General features: G+C 43.1%; 1 protein-coding gene and 1 pseudogene across 2 annotated transcripts in view; one reads left to right on the top strand and one right to left on the bottom strand.

Moving 5' to 3' along the window:
- The first annotated feature begins 430 nt into the window (after positions 1-430).
- Positions 431-25,739, top strand: part of FGF14 (fibroblast growth factor 14) — a 626,343-nt gene continuing 601,034 nt past the window's right edge. For both annotated transcript variants that reach the window (XM_065895967.1, XM_065895965.1), the window contains exon 1: positions 431-638. In XM_065895967.1, the coding sequence (XP_065752039.1) occupies positions 431-638 (208 nt within the window). The remainder of the gene's footprint in view (positions 639-25,739) is intronic.
- LOC136137661 (small ribosomal subunit protein eS6-like) lies at positions 15,652-16,347 on the bottom strand (annotated as a pseudogene).

Genomic DNA, 25,739 nt, shown 5'->3' with positions numbered 1-25,739 from the left:
GGTGGTTTTTTTTCTTTTTCTTTTTTCTTTCTTTCTTTCTTTCTTTCTATTTTTTTTTCCTTTCCTTCTCTCCTAGGGACTACACAATGGCAGTCTTCTCTCAGTGAGATGAATCCTGCTTTGACTCCTGCAGACTCACCCAGCCTCATAGCGATCAACTAAAAGGCTATGGTTTTCTCTTTGGGGATCTTTTGTGCATTACTGTTCTCCCTGATTAGTTCTGGTCTCAGTTGGGATTTCTTTGCTTTTTTGTTTGGCTTCAAGCTGAAAAAGGATTTTTTTGCCAACCCTTTGGTAATAATCCAGTGGTGATCAAGGGGATAAATCATTCACCCTGGCCGAAAAAAAACAATCTCTGAGAAGTCTCAAAGAAATATACCACGTGAGGGGAAAAAACTGGGAGAAGATCCGGAATATTATCGTTTTTCCTATGGTAAAACCGGTGCCCCTCTTCAGGAGAACTGATTTCAAATTATTATTATGCAACCACAAGGATCTCTTCTTTCTCAGGGTGTCTAAGCTGCTGGATTGCTTTTCGCCCAAATCAATGTGGTTTCTTTGGAACATTTTCAGCAAAGGAACGCATATGCTGCAGTGTCTTTGTGGCAAGAGTCTTAAGAAAAACAAGAACCCAACTGGTAAGCAAAACATGCATCATGTTATGTTTTTCCTCATAATAACCTGTCTGTTGCTCATTGAGCTAGATCTGCAGTTCGGCTATGCAGGAAGGCAGGGGAAACAGAGAAGGACCAGGACAGTGTTGTGTATAGAGGTGTTGCGTGGATAAACAAGTAACAGCTGGATCGGCGTCTGTGAGCCCCAAATCGTTACCAGCATCTCTTGGCTGTGACACAATCCGTCACTAGGAGGGAGGAGGAAACTTTTTTTTTTCCTTTTCTTTTTTTGGAATGTATCTGGTTGACGATGTTTGGTGGAATATTGAAGGGTTTATGGCTTAAGGTTTGGCCCGAGGCAGTTGAAGCTTCGGTAATTGCCAGGAGAAAGAACCGCGAGCTCCCCTGACTCGTGCTGCAGGTCCGGGGACGTAACTCGGTGCCGAGAACCTGCTCTAGACTTTCTGAGTAGCTTGCACAATATTCGCCACCCCATCACCTTCACCAAAGGAAAGAGGCCCCCTCCGTCGCGGCCCCGCTCCTCCGTCAGCCCCCGCCTCCCGCCCCCGTCTAGCTCCGCGTGCCGAAGTATGAACTCCTTCCCCCGTCTGCCTCCGACGCTCCTGCCGCTGGGAAAACTTGAGCAGGGCTCATGCCGGGAGGGAACCCCAGACGGAGCAGACAAGCCCGGTCTCTCTAGTATATGTAATTTAAACCTCCCTTTTAAAAAGCAGTGTTCTAGCCCGGCGTCTGGGTCCCCCGGGTGGGATGAGCCTGGCCCCGGGTCCCTGCTTCAGCCTCCTGGTGATCGTGCGCCCCCATTCCAAAAGGCTCCAACCGGGAAACTTGCAGTACATTACATAAGAAATGCAAATGCAGGTGACTCGGGGAGTCGGGTCCCCGGGATTCACTTCCCGCTATCTCAGTCTGAGGCATTTGGGGGCGGCCGCGGAGCTGTGGGCGAGCAACCCCCGGGAGGCCAGGCCGGAGGGCTGCGTGGCGGAGGCGGCGCACGGGCGAGGAGGCTGGGTGCAGCGGGTCCGGGAGCCGCGCGCGCCAGCGGCAGGGGGTGTGTGGTGTCCCCCGGTTCGCTTGAGGCCGGGGAGGGACCCGGGCTGGGTGTTCTATGTCTGGGGCCCTGTTGGGGGCGGGGCCCTGGCCGTCCTGCAGTGGCAGCCCGGGTGTCCGAGGCTCCTGACGCTGGCACTGCGGTGTAGTAGATCATGGCTCCCCGCGGGCGCCCTGACACCCCGAGCTCCACCAGGGGCCGCGCTGGCACCCGGAGCCCCAGCGGCCGGGCAGCAAGTGGCTGCCGCCTCCCTGCCTCCGAAGCTGCCTAATGCAGCCTAGTTGGGCGGCGCGCTCCCAGTGAGCTGCCGCCTGCGGGTGCCGGGGATCCGGAGGAGGAGGAGGGGGGAAGGGGGAGGAGGAGGAGGGAGGGGAGGGAGGGGAGGAGGAGGAGGGAGGGAGGGGAGGAGGAGGAGGAGGGAGGGGAGGGAGGAGGAGGAGGGAGGGGAGGGGAGGGAGGAGGAGGAGGGAGGGGAGGGGAGGGGAGGAGGGAGGGAGGGGAGGGGAGGAGGGGGAGGAGGTGTGGGTGGACGAGGATGGAGGCGGTGGGTGTGGAAGCTGAGCACCCCCTGCAGCCCCCTCTGCTGCGGCAGAAGGGAAAGTGCGAGTTCTGAGACCCTCCGGAAGGGCAGATGCTCGCGTGCTGGCGGACGCCTGGCAGTTGCCGTCAGCTGGGACCTTCGGATGGCTGTTGAGTCTGTGGGCGCGGTGCTGCAGCGGGCCCCGTGCCTCCGTCCTGGAGTTCTCATCCCTGTGCTCTAGCTCTCCCCGGTTTCTTCCCGTCCCCCTCTTCTTCCCCCCCGCCCCCACCCGACCCCCACCCCCTCCATCCCCGGTCCTTTGACCCTTCTCTCTCTTAACTTAGCGTTTAGCAGCTCTGAGATGATCCTGAGAGCTACCCAACGAGAAAGCAGTGTGGTCACCTTACCAACCACGTCTCCAGTTGGGCTGTCAGGTGTACCCTAACCCCGCCTCAAGCCCAGCACTTGCTGATGCCTTGGTCATAGCTAGATCTGCAACACTACCATCTCAAGTTCACGCGAAGACCCTTTTGGCAAGACTTCCTAAAGTGGGACAAGCCAAGGGCTGCGGTGGGGTTCCTCCCTCACACAGTAAAATGACTGGTTTTTGAAACCTTCTTGTGTTCTTCTTTGAAAAGATTTAGCTCCCTCTGAGACAGGACTACTAGAAAAGCATTTCTTTAGACTTGGCCATTTGTTTAGGGTTCTTGAAGTCAGTCGCTCCATAGTACTGGAGAGTGGGCAATAATTCAGCATGGAACAGTAAGTTTCCTTACTGCCTTTGATAATGTCTTTTTTTTTTTTGTAAACAGTTTTACTGGAAACACTAAGTTTCACCGATACACGATTCAAGATCTCTTTATTACACCTCCCCCACCCCACCCACTTTCATCTCTCTGGAATAAAGTAGGTTGTTTTTTTTCCTTCCGAGGCATTTGGAAGGTGTCAAACAAATGATGACTTATTTTTAGAGCAATTTATTTTGCAGCTTATGAATGCTAAAGTACTCGGGGGTGAACTGATGGGTTAACTCAAACTCTGTCTAACAACGGCTCCGACTACTCCACTAGGATAGTTTAAGTCCTAGATTGCCAGGGGTGAGAATTCCAACCTTGGAGTTGGAGCATTTTGTAAATTATTTTTTAAATGGGACATTAATGTGTCACACTATGTATCTCACCTTCTAAAAGTTTTGCCTTTTGAGCTTAAACCATCCCGTGTCTAGCCATTCCCTTTCAGGATTGTAGTTGGTAAATTCCATTCTCCTTCTGCTATTAACATGAAGCCTAAAATCATTTGCAGGTTTTTGATCCCAAGATAGCAGTATAACTAAGAAGTTAATTGGGTAATTGAAATAAAACAAAGACTAAAATCCTCCTAACTGTTAAAACCAAAAAGAACAGATTGACTACTACCTATTACGTTATCTTAAATCTAAAACGAGGACAATTAACTGGTTTCAGACTAAGAAGCTTGTCAGAATACCTGCACATACCAGTAGTAGGACCATGAATTTGGTGTAACGACTTCTTATTAGATGAATTTTTCTTCCCAATCTTTGTAAGTTATAAAATGTTTTACTGATTATTCCCACTGCTTTAAGTTGTCAAGAAGTACAGGCAGTTCAGTCAGGGGTTCCTGAAAGGAATTTCAGAGCACTGCTATATAATCAGGTTGGTGTAGAAATAAGCAAATGATAGAGTCATGAACTTAAGGGCAAAGTTACTCATCTACCCAAAAGTTCTTAATTCATGTTTAAATCAGAGGTGTTAATTAAGTAGGTTTTTTTTAAGTTGTTTTTATGTAAAAGTTAACTGGAAAAGAGCATGAAGATTATATTTGCACAATATATGCTTTTTAAAATAAATTGCAATAGCTTAGAAATCCTGGATAGAAAGTAAATTTACTGTCTTCATAAACATGTCCAATATCTCACAATAGAACTCTTATCAGAGAACACACACACACACGCTTCATGTCCTACCTTCCCTTATTTTCCCAGTAGAGGAATAGCTATATGTTTAGAATAGATGTTACCTGCTTCAACTGTCACTGCATGAGTTATACAAGGTGACTGTATCTTAGGCAGATCATTAAATAGGGAATACTGAGTCCAACACACTTACTTTGCCTGGAGGAGGGCTTGATACGTTTCTTTAAATTAGTACTGAGAGTTTGGACTGACCGACATGTGTCACAGGCCAGTTTGGGAAATAATCTAGGTCACTGAAATCTGAGCAATGGCTGCTAAGGAAATAAATATGGTTGGAAAAATGAAGTCCACAATAGGGGACTTCCCTGGTGGCGCAGTGGTTAAGACTCCGTGCTCCCAATGCAGTGGGCCAGGGTTGGGGAACTAGATCGCACATGCATGCCGCAACTAGGAGTTTGCATGCCACAACTAACTAAGGAGCCCACCTACCACAACTAAGGCCCAGGGCAATCAAATAAATAAATAAATATTTTTTTAAAAAGTCCACACTAAAGATAAATATGAAGGTCGTATCATGGATGTCTCTTCAGATACATAATGTCCAACAGGCAAAGGAAGCCACAAACCCTCAAATATATACAGCTACTCACACATACAAACTTCCACGGCTTGATAGGATTTTGGAAAGCAGAGATTTTAAGAAAAATTGTAACCAGATGTAATTTTATTGGGTACCAGTGTTTGTGGCAAGGAGGGTACGAAGCGGATGCCCTAGACCTAGTTCTGCAGAGCACATTTAGAAAATCCCACAAACTCATGGCCCTGAGTGTTTCCTCTTCTGAACTGTCTCCGACTCTGCCATGAAACTTTGAGATGAAACAAGCAGGGCTTGGTAGAAGTCACTGTCACTTTCTATTTCCTACTTTTTTTGGGTGTCTTCCAGCTCTGCTTTTGCCTTTGACTAAGCTGTTTTAGGTGCCAAAAACATCTGGTGTGCCACTGTTACTCATTTAAATATATGTTACTCTTTTAAAGCTACTTGCTTTACACCTAGGGGCGGTCATGGCTTTGAGAAGTGAGAAAATAGGAAGAGGGAGAAGAAAAAGGTGTAAAGCATTTTTCACCCCTTCTCCTCTGCCTGCCGACTCATCTTGGGTTCCTGTAGAGCTGGGTGAGCCACAAATGGGTCATACATAACCTGTGCATTTCTAAACACTGAGCATATGTAAAATGGAGACATCAAATTCAGACTGCATGGCTGGAACACCAAACAGATGTAAGGTCCTTGTCTTTCTAATATGCTTGCGTTCAGCGTGAGATTCCATGTAATATGAGTTTGGCCTTGGATTCCATCTAGGAAGCTTCATTACTGAAGTAGCATAACGAGTTTTGCAGGCAGTAGCACTTCCTGAACCAAAGGATGACATGTTAGGTAGGCTTCCAAGTATTGATTTGTTGGGAGTGCCGACTGTTTTGTTTTATGTTTGTTTTAATTTATATCCAAGTTAACAAGTGTGAAATCCAATCAGTGATCATCTAAACTTGGTTTTAACAGTGGAGATCACTTTAGTTGTACCCATATCCAGCCTGTTCTCATCTTAGGCAGCCTCCCTGAGAACATCCATTCAAATGATGCATTGCTTTCAGAAGGTGCTAAAGCTAATTCTATAGTTCACATTTCCTATGCGGAGCCACTCCTTTAAAAATGTTCAAACCCAGTCTTCCGTGTTTTAGCAACACACACACTGAGGACTTTTGTGAAGTGTTTTTATACATATTGTAACAAGGACAACAACCAAAGGTTTTGCTCCTTTGTACATTTTGGCATCATAACTCACTCAATTGACTCATAAGCTTTCTATAAATATGTAGATGTCTCAAAATGGAAGCATTTATTCAAGATAGTTTCTTATGGTTTATGGGGAAACAGTTGGGATGTTTGAACAGTATATTTGAAGCTCCTCTACTAAGTTTTAAATGAGACATTGCATCGTGTCTATATTCTTAATAAAACCTTTGAGCCCAACTTAGTACCACCTCCAGGAGGGACAGTGGGCCAGGGAAATACCTGCAGACACGTCTATCTGCCTGGTGCCATGGTCTGTGTGGTGTTTCTTAGGGTTTTAGATTGTGTACCGTGTACTACATTTAGTTATAAGAGTTGAACTTGAGCACAGAACGGCAGGGAATTGTCTGAGGGCGACTTCTCAGTTCCTCCATATGCCTCCAGAGATGCACTAACTTTTTTTTTTTTTGCTATTCTGCTTTTGAAGGACCAAGTATGTCTTGATGTTCTCCCTGTATATTTCTCTGGTTGGTACAAACTAATTTTCTGCTTTGGCCAGAAGTAAAAGGTAGGATGATGAAGGAAGAGGAGTTGAAAGGAGGAATCCTTAGGGCTTTCCTAAACATGAAAGCAAAAATGGAGGCATAGTGCAGACATGTTTTACAGGGAACACTGACGTTTTTGTTTATCTAACCTACTAACACCATCGAAGAAAGTCACCTAACAATTGTTGAGCACTGTTGCGTTTATCGCTGTCCCCTGTCAAAAACTCAGGTTATGATAAGTCTCAGGTTTTCAATACATTTGTATTAAATGAACTAACGGTGAAAAATAGGGTTTTCTGAGAAAGTTAACTGTGGGACTGTAGCTGCCACTGTCATACAATTTACTTGGTGAAGTTCACTTAACGCCTACTCCTTTCCAGCAGTGCCAACCAAGAATTTGGCTTCTAAATGGTAAAACCAAGAAGGAAAAGCAGCTGTTAGTGGCCTTCTTTCTCTTCATGCTCCGCGCCAGGGCATCCTGAAACATGGTTTGCAAACATTCCCTGGGCTCAGGCCTTCCTCAAACACACAAGCGCATTTACCCCTCCTGGCCCGCTCACCCTTTAAATAACAAGTGTTAGGACACCATTTGGTTCCCTCTGCCAGAGCCCCCCTTCATTTTCTTTTCTGATCTTTAATGTTCTCCAAAAGGAAGGCATTCCGAAAAACAGTGGAGTGAACTTGAATTGTTTCTCTCTTCCTGTCTGAACTCCTTTCTGTGAAGATGGTCACTGGGCCCATCCGATGTGGCATGTTTCCGTTCTAGAGTGGACAGCACCTAAACAGCCTCGAGTTTCACTTGCTTTGAAAGGAGGTGCCCCCTCCCTTCCTATTTTGTTCTTTTCCGTTTTAAAGCAGTCATCTGCAAACTTGGTGGCGCCCTGCTTTCCCAAAACCACACTCAGCTACTCAGCTTCCGCCCTCTGGAGCCACCGTCAAAGGCGGACGCACGACTCGGGCAGAGCCCCGCTCGCCAGAGCAGCAAGCGGGACGTGGACTGTTTTCTGCTCGCCGCGAGCCGGCCACCTCTGCGGCTCGGATCTGCTTCCAGGAGTCGGGCCCCTCGGGGATCTGGCCGGAGCCGGGCTCGGAGTCTGCCCAATGGAGCCCCGAAGAGAGGAGGCACGCAGGCGACGCGTCGCCTTCCTCCGCTGTGACCCGCGGCCAGAACTCCCGGGACCGGCCAACCCGCGCTCCACGCCTCGGGGCGTCTGGGGCTCTGCGGCGCAATGCGGCGGAAACGACCCGTCCGCGCCGCCGTAGCGCGGGAGGTTTCCGTTGCCACAGGGATGACCTCTGACCCTGGAGCGTCTCTGGGGGCTCGGAGGCCGGCGCAGCCGTTGCTATGGAAACCACGTGGCCGGAAGCCGCGGGGTGGGCCAGACGGGGTACGCGGGCAGCTCCGGCTGTTGACGCGGCGCGCCTTGGCGGGCACCTGGCCAGCGACCTCGCGCGCGCCTCAGTGCGTGCCCGGGCTGAAGGGCGAAGGAAGAGTTTGGTTCTCTCCCACAGGTGGCCACCTCCCCGCGACGCACTGCAGGGTTTAGAGGAAAAGGGACTGGGCGGGAGGAAGGAGCTAGGTAGGTGGCGGATGCGCCCAAGTTCCGGACTGGGAGAGCATGAGTCCAGCCCGCACTAGCTACTGGGAGGCCGAGGAGGGCTCCTGAAATTCTCTGGGCCTCAGTTTCTTCGACTGCAGTGCAAGGGCATTGATTAGAATAATCTCAGGTCGGCCCCCGCTCTCATGTTCCAAGCGTCTCGTAACTTTCCACCCGATCTGGATTCTGAATGAACTTTTCCCTCTTCCCTGTACCTCTCCTGGACTGTGTTGAGTATATTTAAGTTGTAGTTTAAACCCGAGGCAATCGGAGATGGAAGGCCACCTGCGGGCTCATGACCAACCTTGCAGAGGTGTGGCAACTCCTTGCCGGTGCAGAGGTGACTCTTCCAAGAGCCGGTTTTGAGTGGTAAGGAAAGCACAGTACACAGCTTTGAGCCCTGGAAGAAGACACGCGTTGTATTTTACTGGTGACACCACCAAGAGCTCTTCATGCATTTTACAGAGTTGTGTGGTTGGTGCTGAAACAGATGGCATTCTTTTGTATCTGTTGTATTCCCCAGGTGTCTTTTCCTGCAGTCTCAACATTTTTTGGAGAGGACTCCACCTACCTTGGCTTGTTTTTCCTTCTGTTATCTTGGACTGTTGGGAAGAATCACAAGCATTTTCACATCTGAAAACCCACACACACAACTTCACTGTATATTTAGAAGTTGAAAAAGACTATTTTGAGGGTATGATAAGGCAAGCTCACTAGTTTATAAAAGAACAGCTAGATCCAAATTGTGTTTCGGCGGATGGAGTAGGTTAAGGTTACCTGCTCAGATGGCTTTACACTTTTTAAAGACGTTTCGTTGGCCTAGTTTCCAAATAGTCTTTGTACCTTTTTTTTGTTCCCCTTATGATAAGAATTACCTCCCTGAAGTTTGCTTTTCGAAGAACTGGCCATCAGTTTCTCAAGAAGACTGGGTAGAATATTTACATCTCAAGGCACAGGGAAAGAAAGTAAGTGCCTCCAGGAAGGACTTTCGTTTCCTAAATCCAGAATTTTACAATATGTGCCAGCATAGGGGAGGTTTTGGGATTGGTATAAAGGATAGATGGGCTTTGAGTTGCTTCAGTAGCTGCATTTGTGTTCTTACAAAGACTCAGTTCCTGAGACAGGGATAGTTGTTTTTAATTCTTCAAAGAATTGAGTTGCAACCTTCATGACATCAAAGGGCTGATCACCCATCCAGCTACATTATCTTCTGTTTGCATCTTTAGATCTGGGAGAAGGTCTTCAACTAATATGGAAATAAAAAGATTTCTGTGTTCTAGATTTAGAGCTTTTTGTTTTGGAAGGTCTTTCCTTCTGGGTATACATAGTTTCACTTAGGTTAAGGGAGGAGGCCTCAAAAAAAGTTCCTTTCAGGCTCTGAATATCAGCTCCCAGTCTGGCCAACTTCTCACAGTAGAGCTACTTAAAAAAAAAGTGTTTTTTGTGTTTTTTTTTTCAAATATCTTGTCAGGTTTCAGCCGAGACAAACAGTAAATATTCCTGGCAGTACTGAACAACCTGTTGGACTCAAGAGGTGTCCCCAGAGAGTGGGCAAAAGATCCTACCCTCCCAAGATGCAGAGCCACATCCAAAGGTAGCCAAAGAAAGACTTAGTTCCCCTGAGCGCTGGCAACGATCAGTAGGACACTAGCTGCAAGTGGAGTGCAATCCACACTTCTGTCCGGCCGTATTTTGAGGGCCCTCAGCCTGACGGTTCCCAGGCCAAGTTCTCAAGGCCCAAAATGAGACAAACAAGAAGGCAATAGCTGTCCCTGGGAGAGAAAGGATCCACAACCAGTGAATCTTGGAAAGGAAGGAACAGCGTGAGATTTTCCCTTCCTCTCTCAACTGGGCACTACAGACAGAGATGCAGGAGAGCTGACTCTGGTAAGAATTCTCTGGCATCTGCCAGTTTTCTTAGGCTCCAGAGCAAGTGGGGTTTAAAGTAGAGTGTAGCTCTGGCGTCTACCTGAATTTGGCAAGGTTTTTCACTAATTTTAACTTGAGTTTCCTATTGGCTGCTTAAGAGAATAACTGGTAGTGGTTTACTGGTTTCCTGGAGAATCCCTTGGAGTCCCATGAACTCTGAGAGGGACGCATTTGGGGGCCACCCTTCAAAGGTAGGTGTGGGCGCATCTTTACTGTCACTAATTTGTTTATGGTCTTGTAGTTTCTTCAGAGTGGAAAGGCAATTCAGATAGAGGACAAACAGACTGAGGACTGCGATGACGGATAGCGGGAGTAGTAGAAGTTACTACTTAGTGTCTTCTGTTTTAGGTGCCTCTTGTGTCCTTAATTTTTCATTAGCCATTTGCAGTGAATCTTTCAGTAAAGCTGTTTTGGAATCTTGAAGCCTTTCGGTCAGCTTTACCCTTTAGATAGTCATTATGGCAACAGTGTGGAAAATATCTTTGCGTGGAGCGGGATTGAAGGTAAGAAAGGCCACAGAGGAGGTGGTGAGGTCAAAAATAAGGCAGTGACAGGGGCTGGAGAGGAAGCGGAGTCCCTCTATCCCAGTGGCCAGTTAGAATTTGGGAAGGGAAAAGAGGGAGGTGTCTGGGATGTTCTGACCACAGGTGTTTGATATGGACCGTTCCTTTTGATGCCGCCGAGCCACTGACCATTTGCCAGTAGACCACTCCTGTCTCCTCAAAGCACAGAGCAAAAACCTGACTCTCTCCAGACTGTTTGTATTCAAGGGGCTGTGGCAACTTTTAATAGCAAGTAGAAAACTTTGACAAGTTTCTCCTTCTAGATCGTAATTTAAATAGGCAGTTCTAGGAGAATTGCTCTGGGATAAAGGGTTTGTTTTCTTGACTCCAAAGCTGAAAGTCCTTAGGGATAAAAAAAATGCCTTACAATAAAGATAAGTCAGAGGTTTTTTTTGTTTTAAATGATATACAGTTCTTTGTTGATAGTCGGTGATTTGTGTGCAATACTTTGTTCCATTTGAGGAGTCAAATAATACAATTAAAAGCCAATTTTTCAGATTATTCAGGTCTGGCAAGAAAAGTGAAGGAAGTGTGAACTTTATTGAATTTACGTATGTAAGTTTGTGCACCTGCTTCTTGGGTAGCAATGAATGTAGTTGTAATTAAAATGCCTTTTTCCCCCTGTAACATTTTGTTGTCTGCACAATTACAGTGGATCACTGAAGTGTGTGGTAGCTAGCCTCTTCTGTAATGCTGCCTCTTAGATAAAGTGTAGTTTGGGACGGATTGAAATCTCTATTCTTTCCACTTCCTGTGTGGAGCACGTGGCATACTACTGTCGTACTTTAAAAAAGAAGAAATGTGAAAATAAGAAGGCTCAAAGACTAAAACATTTGTAGGGTTTCTGTTTTTTTCTTAAACAGCCACTTATTTCAGAGTCTGAAACTCATGTTTTTTGGTTGTGTTTCTGTTGTACCGCAGGTGTTATTGCTTGTAAGCAAAGAAAGGGCTCTGTTTGCTAGGAGGCCTGAGTCACTTTCCGAATTAAACACTCAGCAGTTACCATTATTCTGCCGCAACATTTTCTTAATTATTTTTTCTTTTACATTTAAACTTTCTACTCATATGCCAATTAAGTGACATAAAATTCCTCATACATCAGATATATAATAATAGATATAAAATATTGGAAATATGTTTTAATAGAATGGATACTAAATGTTAGAAATATTTTAATGGTCCAGTAACAAATTAAAAAATAAATAAATTTGAAAAAGATAGAAATTTAGGGGATCATGATTGTTTATTATTTATTTTATCTTTCCTAATTATATTTCCTTTTAAAATCTTGGGAATCATCTTAAAGAACACAGTGCTTAGGTGGTTCTGGTCCATCTGTGGCACACGTGCCTTTTCATGGGAATGTGAACCCCTAACATGCGCGCTGAAGTTGGGAGTGTGGCCTGCTCTGCAGAGCTGTGGAGTCCTGCTTCTCTGTTTTCCATCACTGAGGATTGCCCCGCTTTGTCCCGCTCTCCTTGTATTTGTACTGTCTTACTCGAGATTTTGTCCTTTCACATCTTTCCTTTAGTTGTGTCTTTTGAAAGGTTTGTCATCAATTTAACTCTTCAGGCAAGGCTGGGATTAGTATTCAATTGGCTTTTCAACTTTTACATGTATTACATTAGGGGAAAAAGGCAAAAAATTCTAACAATACAGTTGTCAGACAGTAAATGAGACACATCTGTCTGAACTAGAGACACCCAAAGCAGCATTTATTTGACTTAATTTTTTTTCTTTCTGTGCTTCAGATAACATGTTAAAAAAACTGTGATGTGGATCTATTGCTTTAATAGGTTATATAATTAAATAATTTGGGGATATTATTATAATTATTCTACCTTATAGTCCCACTAATGAATGCCTTTAAACTTACTAGATTTTAAAAGACTTATTACTCTTCTACTTGAACAGAAATATCCTGAATTCTTCTGAATCCTGTATTAGTAGTTATGCTCTAAGTAATAATAAAAAACTAGCTTTATAGGATGCTTTCTATGTACTAGATACTTTATCTATGTTACCTAATTTAGACCTCGAAAACCATATGTAGGAATTTTTCTTATATTTATCTGAAAAAGAATGACGCCCAGGCATGAAGAAGTTAAGGAATTTGCCTGATGGCACCCAGCCAGTGGTTGAAACCCAAGCAGTCTTCCTCCAGAGACATCCTCTTAAATTCCTGTATTGCAGCTACCGCCCTAAAGACTGTGTTCAAAGCGTATATGTGAAAGTGGCTGGTGTTGTCTCAGTGTTTCTGTGAATCATTATATCCTGAAACTAAAGGGGAATGCAACATATTCAGTGTTAGCAACATGTTCAGATATTTAGAATTTGTGATGCTTTTTTATTGAGCGTAATTTACATACATTAAAATGCACAGCTCTTAACTGTAGAGTTTGATTTCTTTTGACTATTGTGTGTATCCTTGTGCCAGACACCCCATTTAAGATATAGAATATTCTCATCACCCAGAAACCTCATTCTCAGTTCGATTCAGTTCCCACCCGTGCCTTCTGTGAGGGGCAACCACCGTTCTGCTCTCTGACTTTACCTTAGCCTGTACTAGAGCCTCAGATCCTGGAGTCCTCATGCCCTTGAGTTTGCTCTTTTCACTCCACACGTTGTTTTTGAGATCCACCTATACCATCGCACGTGAGATGTGTAGACTTCCATGCGGTAACTTCTGTTTTCTTTTGTAAACTAGAAACTCCTAATTGAACGCACCCACTTTTAGTTAACATCCAAAAGTTGCCCAAAACTACAAACGGTTCGCAAGCCGACCCGGCCCAGTTACAGAGATGCTGGCTGAGGACGGAGGCTCCTGGGTCAGAGATAAAGGACTGTATCACTCAGGGCACAACAGGCACCCCGTTCTTGTTTCCCTTGTCCTAACATCTCCCAGGGGCAGTGCTGAGTAGCCGAGGTGGATGCCTGCACACAGTGGATTTGTGTCACAGCTGAGGACCTCTGAGTTTAGGAAATTCCCCTTCTTTTTTAAGGAATGTCTTTCAAAACTGCCCAACCTTTGCCCAGCAGGGAGCCATGGTCTTTATTATCCTGGGGTGGGGGGAATCGCCCTCTAACCTGGAAGCACTATCTTTAGAGTGCAAGGTTGTCTGCAATGCAGATATCCTTGTGAAGATAGTCTGAGTCAAAAGCTCTTAGGAGACAGAGCAGAAATCCCATGCATAAGTTGTTCTTTAAATCTGTTTCTGCACAGCAACCTTTTCTTCCCTTTCTGGTTTCTTCAGGACTGCCATTCTTGTTGTTCCAAAGATGCACTTAACATAGAGAAAAATATATTTGGAAATTATCTAGAAAATGATCCTGAGGTTTTGAGAAGACAGACAATATACAATCCATACAATAAACCTATTAGTATTTATTAAATAACTATTTGTGGTAAGTTCCATGTTAGTTACTGGGAGAGATTTAAAACATTCCGTAAGGATTTGGTCTCTGGCCCCAAAGTACTTAAGCTCAGTGTACAGAGAACACCAGTAATGAGAGAGTCTTGAAAGATGGACGGCCACGGGGTGTCTGTAGGAGACCCATCAAAGATGAGCCGGGAAGAAAGGGAAATCTTGTCGAGAAGTGTGACCTGAGCTGACTTTTGAAAGCGTGTTTCATTTGGCAGGAGAGATAAGTATATTCTTGGCAACGGGAGCAATGTGAGTGAAAGTTAAGGGCTGAAAGGTTCATGGTTGGGGATTTGGGGAATGTTAATGGAATCTTATGCTGGGGTATTAGAGGAATCATAATTTGGAGTCCAAAAGCCTGGCAGAGGAGTTAGGCTGGATGTGGTAGAAATCAGTGAACTAGAGAATGTTTCTGGAGTGGGAAGACGGAACAACTTTGTTTGTAGCACCTGAGGTACTTGGGGCAGCAGTTAACTTCCCAGTAAGATGATGTTTTCTAGTGAAACATCGCTGGACTGAAAATGTCACAGGCTCTTTGGCTACAGGGAAATTTCCAGCAATTTGAACCACAGTTTCTTACACGAGAATCCTGATGAACTGCTCTGGCGCTAGCAGCAGATCTGTGTTTGAGGAACCCTTGATGACCGCTGCTTAGTGGAGAGATGCATTAAGGAGCAATTTGCTAAAAGCACAACTTTTGGAAATGGATTTTGATTTTCTGCTCCTTTCTGTTATAAAATTTGAATTGTGTTTTAGAGGGTCAGTATCTATTTCTCGGTTATCTTAACACTTAAGAATGCCACACAATTTAGAAAATAATATTTTAAGGAATATCACTTGTTAAAACAAGAGCACTAATTCAATCCTCAATGGCCATTTAAACTTTACAAATACATAACTAGTAATGCTTTATAAGCAGCAGTTTCAATTTTTTTGATTTAGAACTGGGATCCTTGTTAGAGATCCTAGTTTATAAGTTTATAAAATGCACATTTGTAGGGTCACAAGCATAATTCATACAAGTAAAGGAAGGGATTCATTTTAGGTGGTGATAACAGTTGTAGACACCCTGTGCTGGGAGCAAATTAGCAGCATAAGCCTGAATTCTGTCATTTCAGTGGGTAGTGAGCGAGTGATTTAACAAATTTTTTTTTTTGGTGCCAATTAGTGTAAAGGCAATAGCTGCACAATGCAAAAGGTCTGAATGCTACAGAGTTAAGTAAAGGGTCTGAATGTTGTTGCATTAACATAGTTTTGAATAAAAAATTAAAATGTGCATCTAAAGATGCCACAGTCCAAGTTGCGTCATACGGATTGCCACAGCTATACATACACTTGCTTACTCAGTGTCTCGGTGCCCGCTAATATTTGTGAGAACCTTCAGGAAAGGAAATTAGCGTCATTCAACTCGCTCAGTGCATCATAATCTTACTCTCTTATTTTTATTACTCAAAGCAGGAGGAGTTACCTCTGTGAATCTTGGTAACAGTTTTTTGCCTAACGATGCTTTCGCTTTCTCTGTTACAATTTTAACATAAGACGGATCTTTAACCCTTTCTTTCTTGTATTCTTTTAAATTTATAATTGGTAGAAATACTTTTAAATATTATCGTATATATATATATATTTTTCGTGATGTCTGATCTTATTTATTTGTTACTCTTAGAACATCTCATTTTTGACTGGACTCAGAAGTAGAAGCTCTCAGAGAGGACAGCCTCCGTCTCTTGGCAATCTGTTCCTGGCGTTTTTCTTTGTCCTCCTTCATTCTCCTGGCCAAAAGTTTAGCATATTCTGCAGCCTCTTCTTTATTTTTCTTAGTACGCTGTTTCTTCAGAGCAATACGCCAACGTTTGCGTTGCAGAACACGTGGAATAACAAGACGCTGAATCTTGGGTGCTTTGGTCCTAGGTTTCTTACGTTCTTTGTTTAGGGGCTTTCTCACAACATACTGGCGGACATCATCTTCTTTAGAGAGACTGAAAACTTTGTGGATTCTGCTACCTCTTTTGGGCCCCAGGCGACGAGGCACAGTAATATTCGTGAGTCCAGGAATATACTTCTCCCATTTTTTTACAATGACCAGATTGAGAATGCTCAGATTGGCCTCCACAATGCAACCCTGTATAGATTTGCGCTTTCTTTCTCCAGTCCTCCTTGGTCTGTAACAGGAATGCCCCTTACTCAGTAGCAGGCGGACTCATCCATGGATCAAGACACACCGCTTCATGGGGAAACGCTGTCTGTCACTTCCACCACTGATTTGGACCACATAACCCTTCCATTCTTCACCCAGAGTGTCAGCAGCAACTTCTGTGGCCACACGCTTCTCATAAAAGGTACGAATGAAGGTTTCTTCTTCGTTCATGCCAACATACACCTCCCATTTCATTACACAGAAACTTCACTCATTTTCCAGTTACTTGAACTGAAAAACACCCTAGGGTCCATGTGTGTAGGTTATCACCAGCACAATTTTCTATACCAAAAATAACGAAATCATAGTAAATTAGAATAAGGAAAGCTACCACAAATACATTCTTACTTTAAAGGTCATGGCCCAGCCCCGCTGCAGCCTCACGGGCCGTAATGAGCACCAACAAATGGTACGGTTCAGTGTGTCTGTGATGGTGTCTACTTCTGAGACTACCACTTGTGCATTGCATCTCTTGGATTGACCACATCAACCAATGTTAAGTGTAACTAGCACCATCCTTGTTAGAGGTCAGCTCAAACATGAAGAAACAGTAGCCCAGGAAAAGGCCTTTAGTGTGGCAGGTTCATGAGTTAGAAATAACCCTAGGTACACATAATGATTCTACTGTTGTCTCTCTGGTCACAGCAGGGGCCTAGATACAGTCCAAGGAAGGAAGTCTCTTCCTCTGTGTTAAGCACTGAGCCCCACGGGGTCTATCAGGGAAACCTTTCTGCTGTGTCAGTTCCTTTTATCAAGTGATGTAAAACTTGGGAACTAGTCTCAATAAATGCCATTAGATTAAAAAAAAGAAGTAAAATTAGTTGCTGAGATCTGCAGCATAGGATGGAATGGCTGAGCAGTAAGGTATGTCTACTTCCTATATCAGGCTTCTTAGGCATCTTGGCGTTGGACATCGTGGATCGGTACAGTCTAACTAGCACTTTAAACTTCTCTCAAATAAGTAGGCCATTTAGGTAACTTGGAAGTTAGTTTTGTTACCTCCAAATATATGGTATCTTAGTCTTTCTAGGGGGAGTAGAGGGGATTTGGAAGGTTAGATAAAGGTGGAAGAGTTGCTGGGGATGGTCGGTCCTGGAGCTAAGGAAGCAATATTGGTAGAGATGGACGGAGTAAACTCATCCACCCTCCTTCCCCTTTTCTCTCCCATTTCGTCTTCCCTTTGCCACTGCCAGTTATGTCAGGAGATTCTGATTGTTGGACCAAATGAGGGACGGATTTGGGCTGGAGTATTCCAAATAGAATAAAGAGTCCATAGCGGTCCTTAGATAGCATTTCATGGTAAATGGGGTACATTTTTTTTTTTAACATCTTTATTGGAGTATAATTGCTTTACAATGGTAGGTTAGTTTCCGCTTTATTTAATTAATTTATTTATTTTATTTATTTATTTTTTGTGGTATGCAGGCCTCTCACTGTTGTGGCCTCTCCCATTGCAGAGCACAGGCTCTGGACCAACAGGCCCAGCAGCCATGGCTCATGGGTCCAGCCGCTCCGTGGCATGTGGGATCTTCCTGGACCGGGGCACGAACCCGTGTCCCCTGCACCAGCAGGCGGACTCTCAACCACTACACCACCAGGGAAGCCCAGTTTCCGCTTTATAACAAAGTGAATCAGCTATAGGTATACATATATCCCCATATCTCCTCCCTTCTGTGTCTCCCTCCCACCCTCCCTGTCCCACCCCTCTAGGTGGTCACAGGGAGCTGATCTCCCTGTGCTATGTGGCTGCTTCCCACTAGCTATCTATTTTACATTTGGTAGTGTATATATGTCCATGCCACTCTCTCACTTCGTCCCAGCTTCCCCTTCCCCCTCCCCGTGTCCTCAAGTCCATTCTCTTCATCTGCATCTTTATTCCTGTCCTGCCCCTAGGTTTTTCAGAACCATTTTATTTTTTTTTTTAGATTCCATATATATGTGTTAGCATACGGTATTTGTTTTTCTCTTTCTGACTTACTTCACTCTTTATGACAGACTCTATGGGTACATTTTTAAGTTGAAAAATACAGTGAAGGTAGCAACAACTGTAAAATAGGTTATGACTGGAAATTGGTTTATTTTCCCACAAAACCGACTAGCAATACCCTTGGGGTCTTTGTGCATTTTTTTGTACTTTTAAATTTGTTTACTTGGCTCTCAATGGGCATACTTCTCTTTTTGTTTTTTGTAAATTTATTTATTTTTAATTTTTGGCTGCATTGGGTCTTTGTTGCTGCGCGTGGGCTTTCTCTAGTTGCAGCTAGCAGGGGCTACTCTTCGTTGCGGTGTGCGGGCTTCTCTTTGCAGTGGCTTTTCCTGTTGCAGAACACGGGCTCGAGGTGCGCGGACTTCAGTAGTTGTGGTGAGTGGGCTCAGTAGTTGTGGCTTGCGGGCTGTAGAGCGCCAGCTCAGTACTTTTGGTGCTCGGGCTTAGTTGCCCCGTGGCATGTGGGATCTTTCCGGACCAGGGCTTGAACCCGTGTCCCCTGCATTGGCAGGTGAATTCTTAACCACTGTGCCACCAGGGAAGTCCCTGGGTATACTTATTTAATGAATAATGCCTACTTTTACTGTAGTTTAGCCTATAAGTGCTTAAAAAAATTAATACCCTTATAAAACTTATAAGCACTTTAAGGAAATTAATACCATTGTGAAAATAAAGCACTATTTATAGATATAGGGAATGAGCAATTTTTATATATTTATCTCTGATTAAAATATTGCTCTGACTCTTCTTACCTATGTTTATCTATGTTCAAAGCATGGGCATTTCATTAATATACTGACAATATGATACTATATTTACATAGAATTTGTTTGCTTAGCTGTAATGTTAATGCCATGAAGCTCAGAATTCACTGTGAGATATACATTTTACTTTTATTGATATTTAAATTTACTCTGGTTCACCTCTTAAGTATCTCATGCAAAAGATATTTGATATGAATGTCATCTAAAGTTGTAAGAGAACAGCCCCTCCTGTTATATCTTACTGTGCTTTGTTAAAAAAAAAAAATCACCCTATTCTCCAGTAAAGTCCTGTCACTGTAAAGGTGCAGAGGCTTTCCTACAGCAGGTGGACGTTCTCAGGGCCAATCATACGTGGAAAGGTTCAGACATGAACTTGAACCCTGAAAGTGGGAGTTAACTGTATAGGAAAAGAAACTTCATGCTCTCTGTAATACTTCTCTTGGGTTTGGATATTAGGTTGCTAGATGTAATTAGGCATTTTTGGCAGGTTGGATGCTGAGTAGGGAGGCATCCATGTACTGAACTCCAAGCTGCAAACAGGTAAAGTGTAAGCTAGATTATCCAGTTCCATGATACTCTGTGTTGATTTCCTTTGTGTGATATCCAAATATTTAATTACCTTACATTTAAGTATTGCAGCCCTGCCTTGGCTGTGCACTAGAGAATTAAGAGAAGGGCCATTCACCTTTACTTGAACCAGAGTATTAAACTCAGAGCAGTGCCAGTATTCCCTCTCTTGTAGCCGTCGTTAAGTGAGATACCCAAAGGGGAGATGCAGCTCAGGAGACATGGCTAAGGCTCTAAAAGGCTTTGGAAGATCTCAGTTTTATTATCTTAAGGGATATAATAAATTTTTCCTTCAAAGCTAAATTTCTTGTTTTCTGATATCAAAAAATGTTTTATTTTTAATTACATTTCCAGGGAAGAGTGCAGTTATGAGATGGTTTTTACTTCACCTTCCTAACTTGTTCATTTGGACCCCCAAAATTTAAGAACAGGTGGAATTGTTAAGAGCATGTTAGCATGCTGGCGTTCTTTTGCCTTAATCTATATGCACATTTAACATCCAGAAACATATAGTAAATTTTTGCCCATTGAATTCTCTGTGCATGTGTGTGTGTGCATATGCGTATGTGTGTATATATCTCCACATTATGTAGGTGTACATGTGATATACAGGTGAATCAAACATATGCATATCTCTTTGCTATTTCCTTATTCTGTGGTGTGAAACATACTTCCAGATGCCTCGTGGGTTTGCTGAATGAGTGCGTTCAGAATGTTTGATTTACTTGAAAATAATATTTTTCTTAATGTCCTTAATTTAGATATCTCCAATCTAAACTGGGGAGTAGAGCTCTGAGTGCAAATAACCACTTTAATAGAGGTTTTTGATGATATTATTATTGTGTTAAAAAATGAAACATTTAAAAATCTGGATTTTGATTTGCCTGGGTATTTCCCTTTAATAGGAAGCATAGAAAAACCTCAGATTTTTATGTCCTCCTCCATATTATAGAAGGACCTTCTGGTACAAGTCCAAGTCAGATGATTTTATCTTCTTTTGGCTTGTGCTGGCCAAGGTGTCCCCAGCCCTATTGATTGAGATGGCTAGTTCTCTGACCCCTGTCTAAAGACCACTCAGTGCCTCTGTGTTCTTACTGTCTTTCTTTGACAACTACTGTTAGGTAGGTTTATATTTTAAAACTAATTTTGGTTGCTGTTATGTATTTTTTTTTACTGACAAGGACGGCAGTGTGTGTGCGAGCTTTGGAGTTAGATAAAGATTGGAAGTGTAGCTGTAATTTCTCTGTACCTCAGAGTTGTTTTTGTTTGTTGGCTTATTTTGTTTTTGGTAGTAGAGGGAGAATACTTCCCTTGTGTGTTTGTAGTGACTAAAGGAGAATATGTAAATAAAGCACCTAACAAAATACCTACCACATGGACATTGATTTATTTATCAGTTCCTTCCACCCCATTTCCTTTTCAGAAACAATTTTAGTTTCTTTCCTACGTTTTCCAGTGGGTGACCCATGCTAAAATTATTATTTTTTGTTAATTAATATAATATTTTAAAGTTTTATCTATAGTTAATACTATAGGATACGTAAATGAATTCTTAAAAAGTGTCCAAGTAAAGGTTGAACGAAGACAGATTCAGAGGCCCAGTAGGATCTGTGTTCTCACTGAGCCTCCTTTTATACACTATGGGCCTAACCAGGTCTTTACTCACAAGCCTTCAGGGCCTAAAGGAGCCTGGAACATTTTGTGTTTTGCCCAGAGTGGGACTGGCTGCAAACAGACAGTTTTGGAGTTCCTATATTTTTCTTGAGCTAAAGAACATTGTCAAATATCTGTGATAGAATATTTCAGTATCTGCCTTTCCTGTGTATCTTACAGAGTTGAGTCTTAGTCATCTGTATATACCAAAATGAGTATTTTAAAATATTTTATATGCTTTTCTAATATGTATAGTTTATTTTTTTATTATCTTCCTTAATTGCTTATACCTAACAATAATTACCTCAAAAATTTTGAGTTAAATTTTATGGGTTGTTCCCATTCTCTGAGGCTTTTTACCTTAGTTATAAATGAATGAAACATATGTTAAAGCAACCTTTCCTATCATTGTTCTGCTAAGAGTCACTGCCCAACTTTTTTTTTTTAACTTCTTTGGATTTAAGAATCTCATTTGTAGTTTTGAGCTCTTTCTTTTGCTCCTGAGCTTTCATTTCATTTCACTACCCATCCCCCCACCATTGTGCATTTAAGTCTTTCTTTTGCTCCTGAACTTTCATTTCATTTCACTACCCATCCCCCCACCATTGTGCATTTAAGTCTTACTTTTGCTACTGGACATGCTGCTTATACCCTGAAAACTATAAATAGCTTATCCTGCCAATTTTGTATTATCTGTGAAAATTGTAGCCCCTTTCTTTGTTCCTACCTGAATACTTTAGGCTCTGTCATTCATTTATTTTCTTTAGGAGTAAAAATAACCTAATATTTAAAGTCTAGCTTGAATTTGCCTCTTTCAGGGGCCTTGTAGGAAACGCTCTGCTTGTAAATGAGAATCCCGTCTTGGTTGGGAGAGAGGTTGGACCCCATGAGCACACTTCCCACTTCAGGACTCAGGTGACGGGGTCTGTTTCTAAGACCTGGAGCCACTGGGCTTGTGATGGCTACTTATTACTTGGGAGTGATAACAAAAACCAGACTTCTCTTTTTCTTAGGAATACCACTGGACAACACAAAATTTCAGCGTGTTGGGAAAATATAGTTTAGAGAACCTAGCAAGTGAAAATGACCTGATTGAAAATGTCCATCAACTACTAATTATTTAACTGGTTTCCCATTGAATATTTAATATGATACCAGGAGCAATGAAGTTTCACTGAAAGTTACTTTGTGCTTCCTTTAGTATTTACTTACTTTATTTATTTAGAATTATTATAGTAATGGGAGTTCTTTCCAGAAGAGGCTGTGCAGGAGGAAATTACATCTTTAAGAGCACTGTAGACTGTAGGCAGTTGTAGCTACTCCTCAGAAGAGAGGCCTGGGCCACATACAGACATGCTGGCATCATCAGTGTGTGGCCGGTAACTGAAAACATAGGACAGAGGAGAGAGAGAGGGAAAGGAGAAGACAGCCTGGAACAGGGTGCGTACAGACTCCACTGCTGCATAAAATAAGAAGCCAGCCAGGCATGCTTATTGACAGCAGAACCAGCTGACTTATTGCTTAGAATTTGCAAATCAGTGTGAAAAATGGCCTCTAGATACTACAGCTTCTGAATTAATAGTTTTTTTCTTTTCCGTAGGGTTTGAACTCAATAAAGAAAGAAGATTCATTAGGGCACACTGTTCCTTTGGTTACGATTTTTTTGTTTTATGTGTATAGTTTTTAATCTGTTGTTGATATTTTTAAGGAGGAAGATTGAAAAGAGAAGGCAGAGGACTTTTTTTTTTTTTTTTTTTTTGCGGTACGCGAGCCTCTCACTGCTGTGGCCTCTCCCATTGCGGAGCACAGGCTCCGGACGCGCAGGCTCAGCGGCCATGGCTCACGGGCCCAGCTGCTCCACGGCATGTGGGATCTTCCCAGACTGGGGCACGAACCTGTGTCCCCTGCATCGGCAGGCGGACTCTCAACCACTGCACCACCAGGGAAGTCCAGTGGGCTTTTATTGATACTTTATCTGCTGAGTTGAGGTTGGGTTTTCTTAAACTAAGAAGTGGTTATCTTGTATGGAAAGGAATTCAGGTGAATATTTTTCATTACTGGAATTTGGAGGACACAGTCTTAAATAGAAACTACAGTTTATACTTCCAAATGTAGCTTCCCATATAAACAGTCTTATCATCTGAAGGTCGGGTCTTTAATTTTCTTCATTTAGAAGGTAGATTTTATATGATAGATTTAACTTGATTTTTTAAAATTGATAAAACCTTGCTTAGTCTTCTACATCATTATCATTAAAGAATTATAATTCGTGTCAAAGAGCTGACTTTCCAGTCACTAGTATACTCCAAAGTCTTATCCCTTTAGCTAAAGCATTTTATTATCGGTATTGCACTGTCTGCCGGCTCTGATTTGATCACAGCTGTGATTGGTACCCTGTGCTGGAATTAGGGATACGGAGCACAGTTTCCTCCTGCCTCCTGCCGGAGCATCTGCCCCTAGATTGATCCTGGGTCTAGCGGTGAAGATTAACCAAAACCACATGTGGATGTGGATTTCATTTGGGCGGTGTGACTGTGGTAGCAGACGTATTATTTTTTATCAGAGTGAGTGACCTTTCCTAGCATTCTCTGCATTTCCAGTTCTGCTGGGTATGGTCAGCTGAAATGACTGGCCAGTAGTTATGATATATTTATTTAGTCCAAGTCTTCCTTTAACTACAGCTCTGGTACATTGTTCTGCCTGTCTAAACTCTCGTGTGTGGAAGTTTAGTTTTCTGCAATAGAATTCAGCAAATGTCTGTTAATTGACATTCTCTCATATCTCAAGTGTTCTTTATACTGTGGGATCAGCATGTTTCACTAGCTAGCTGGCTATTTTTATGCAATTGTTTCAAGTTACTGGGAATTTAAACTGCATAAACTACCAATAGATCTGTGTTACTTTAGAAGATTTCACTTTAGCCCTTGATTTAAAAAGCCTCTAGAAGGTTTTGCATAACAAAATCCCTTTCAGTAAATGTTTAGGGAGGTGAAAGAGTCTGACACACCTACTTGTTGATATACCTAAAGTCTGACCTACATCTTTAGAATTTTACTTTGATATTTATTCTCCTTCAATAAAATACATAAGGTATGGGGCTTCCCTGGTGGCGCAGTGGTTGAGAGTCCGCCTGCCGATGCAGGGGACACGGGTTTGTGCCCCGGTCTGGGAAGATCCCACATGCCGTGGAGTGGCTGGGCCCATGAGCCATGGCCGCTGAGCCTGCACGTCCGGAGCCTGTGCTCCGCAACAGAAGAGGCCACAACAGTGAGAGGCCCGTGTACTGCAAAAAAAAAAAAAAAAAAAAAAAAAAATACATAAGGTATGGATTTTGCACTGATAAGAAAATACTTCTGCCTGCATTACCCCTCCTTCACAACTGGACATAATCTCTTAAATGAACTATCGTGCACTTAAACTTCAAACACACTTACCTTATTTTTGTATTACAGCCATTTGTGTCTATTAAATTGTAAATTCCAGTAAGTTCTGAGACTCCAGTGAGATCAGTAACTCATTATCTAATGTTCAGTACCTAGAGGAGTGTCGTGTGGATAGTAGATCCTCAGAAGATACTTAATAATTGACTTGATTGAATTATTCATTTTTAATATCTCTTCAATGTGTAATCTAGAGAAGATAGGATACTATAAGGAGGAGGTGTAAATAATTGTAGCACCCTCTTTGTGTTTGGATACTACACCCAGGAAACAATATTACTGAAGCAGTTTATTCCGAATTTGCACATCCAAAGAAACTTCAGGTCTAATCTAGTACTATGTTGTAGCATGGGTCATGCTGCAGTCAGACTTAGATTGTCAGGGTTGGAAGGGTCCTGATATGTCACCTGTCTCAACCTTCCATCCAGTGCTTCAGTTCCTTCTGTAGCAGGGGGGTCAACCTTGGCCACCTATTTGAACGACTTGAGGAGCTTCAAAAACCCAGTGTTCAAGTTTCGCCTCAGTCCAGTTTTATAAGCATCTCCATGGACGGGACCTGGGCATCAGTCTTTCTAAAAACTCCTTAGGTCAGGGGTCCCCAGGCCCCAGGGAACCGGGCCGCACAGCAGGAGGTGAGTGGTGGGCAAGCAGGACGAGCGAGCCAAGCTCCATCTGCTGCTCCCCATCGCTCGCATCACCGCCTGAGCTGTCTCCTCCCGCCACCCCCACCCCGCCCCGGTCCATGGGAAAATTGTCTTCCCCAAAACTGGTCCCTGGTGCCAAAAAGGTTGGGGACCGCTGCCTTAGGTGATTCCAGCGTGCAGCAGTCAAGGTTCAGAGCCATTGTTCTATAAAATCTCTACCAAATGTTTTTCCAGTCTGATTGAACTCCTCTGGAGATGAGCACCTCACTACCAAACTTATTTTTATGTTTATTCCATTTATTCAAATAGTGACTTAATTATGAGTGTTTAAATTATATGCTAGTTAAATTACATAACATAAATCAAGCTTCCCAATTTAATACTCAGCTACTGATAAACAACACTGAAGAGGGAGTGACATTTGAATTATCTTCTTTGAAGTAGTACTGCAGCACTTTTGAATGACTTCCAAAAGGCTGATCATAAAAATCATTTCAATCATTTTCAA

Source organism: Phocoena phocoena, chromosome 18, assembly GCF_963924675.1.
Source record: "Phocoena phocoena chromosome 18, mPhoPho1.1, whole genome shotgun sequence".
NCBI classification, from domain to species: Eukaryota; Metazoa; Chordata; class Mammalia; order Artiodactyla; family Phocoenidae; genus Phocoena; species Phocoena phocoena.
This window is presented reverse-complemented; position numbering and strand designations above follow the sequence as displayed.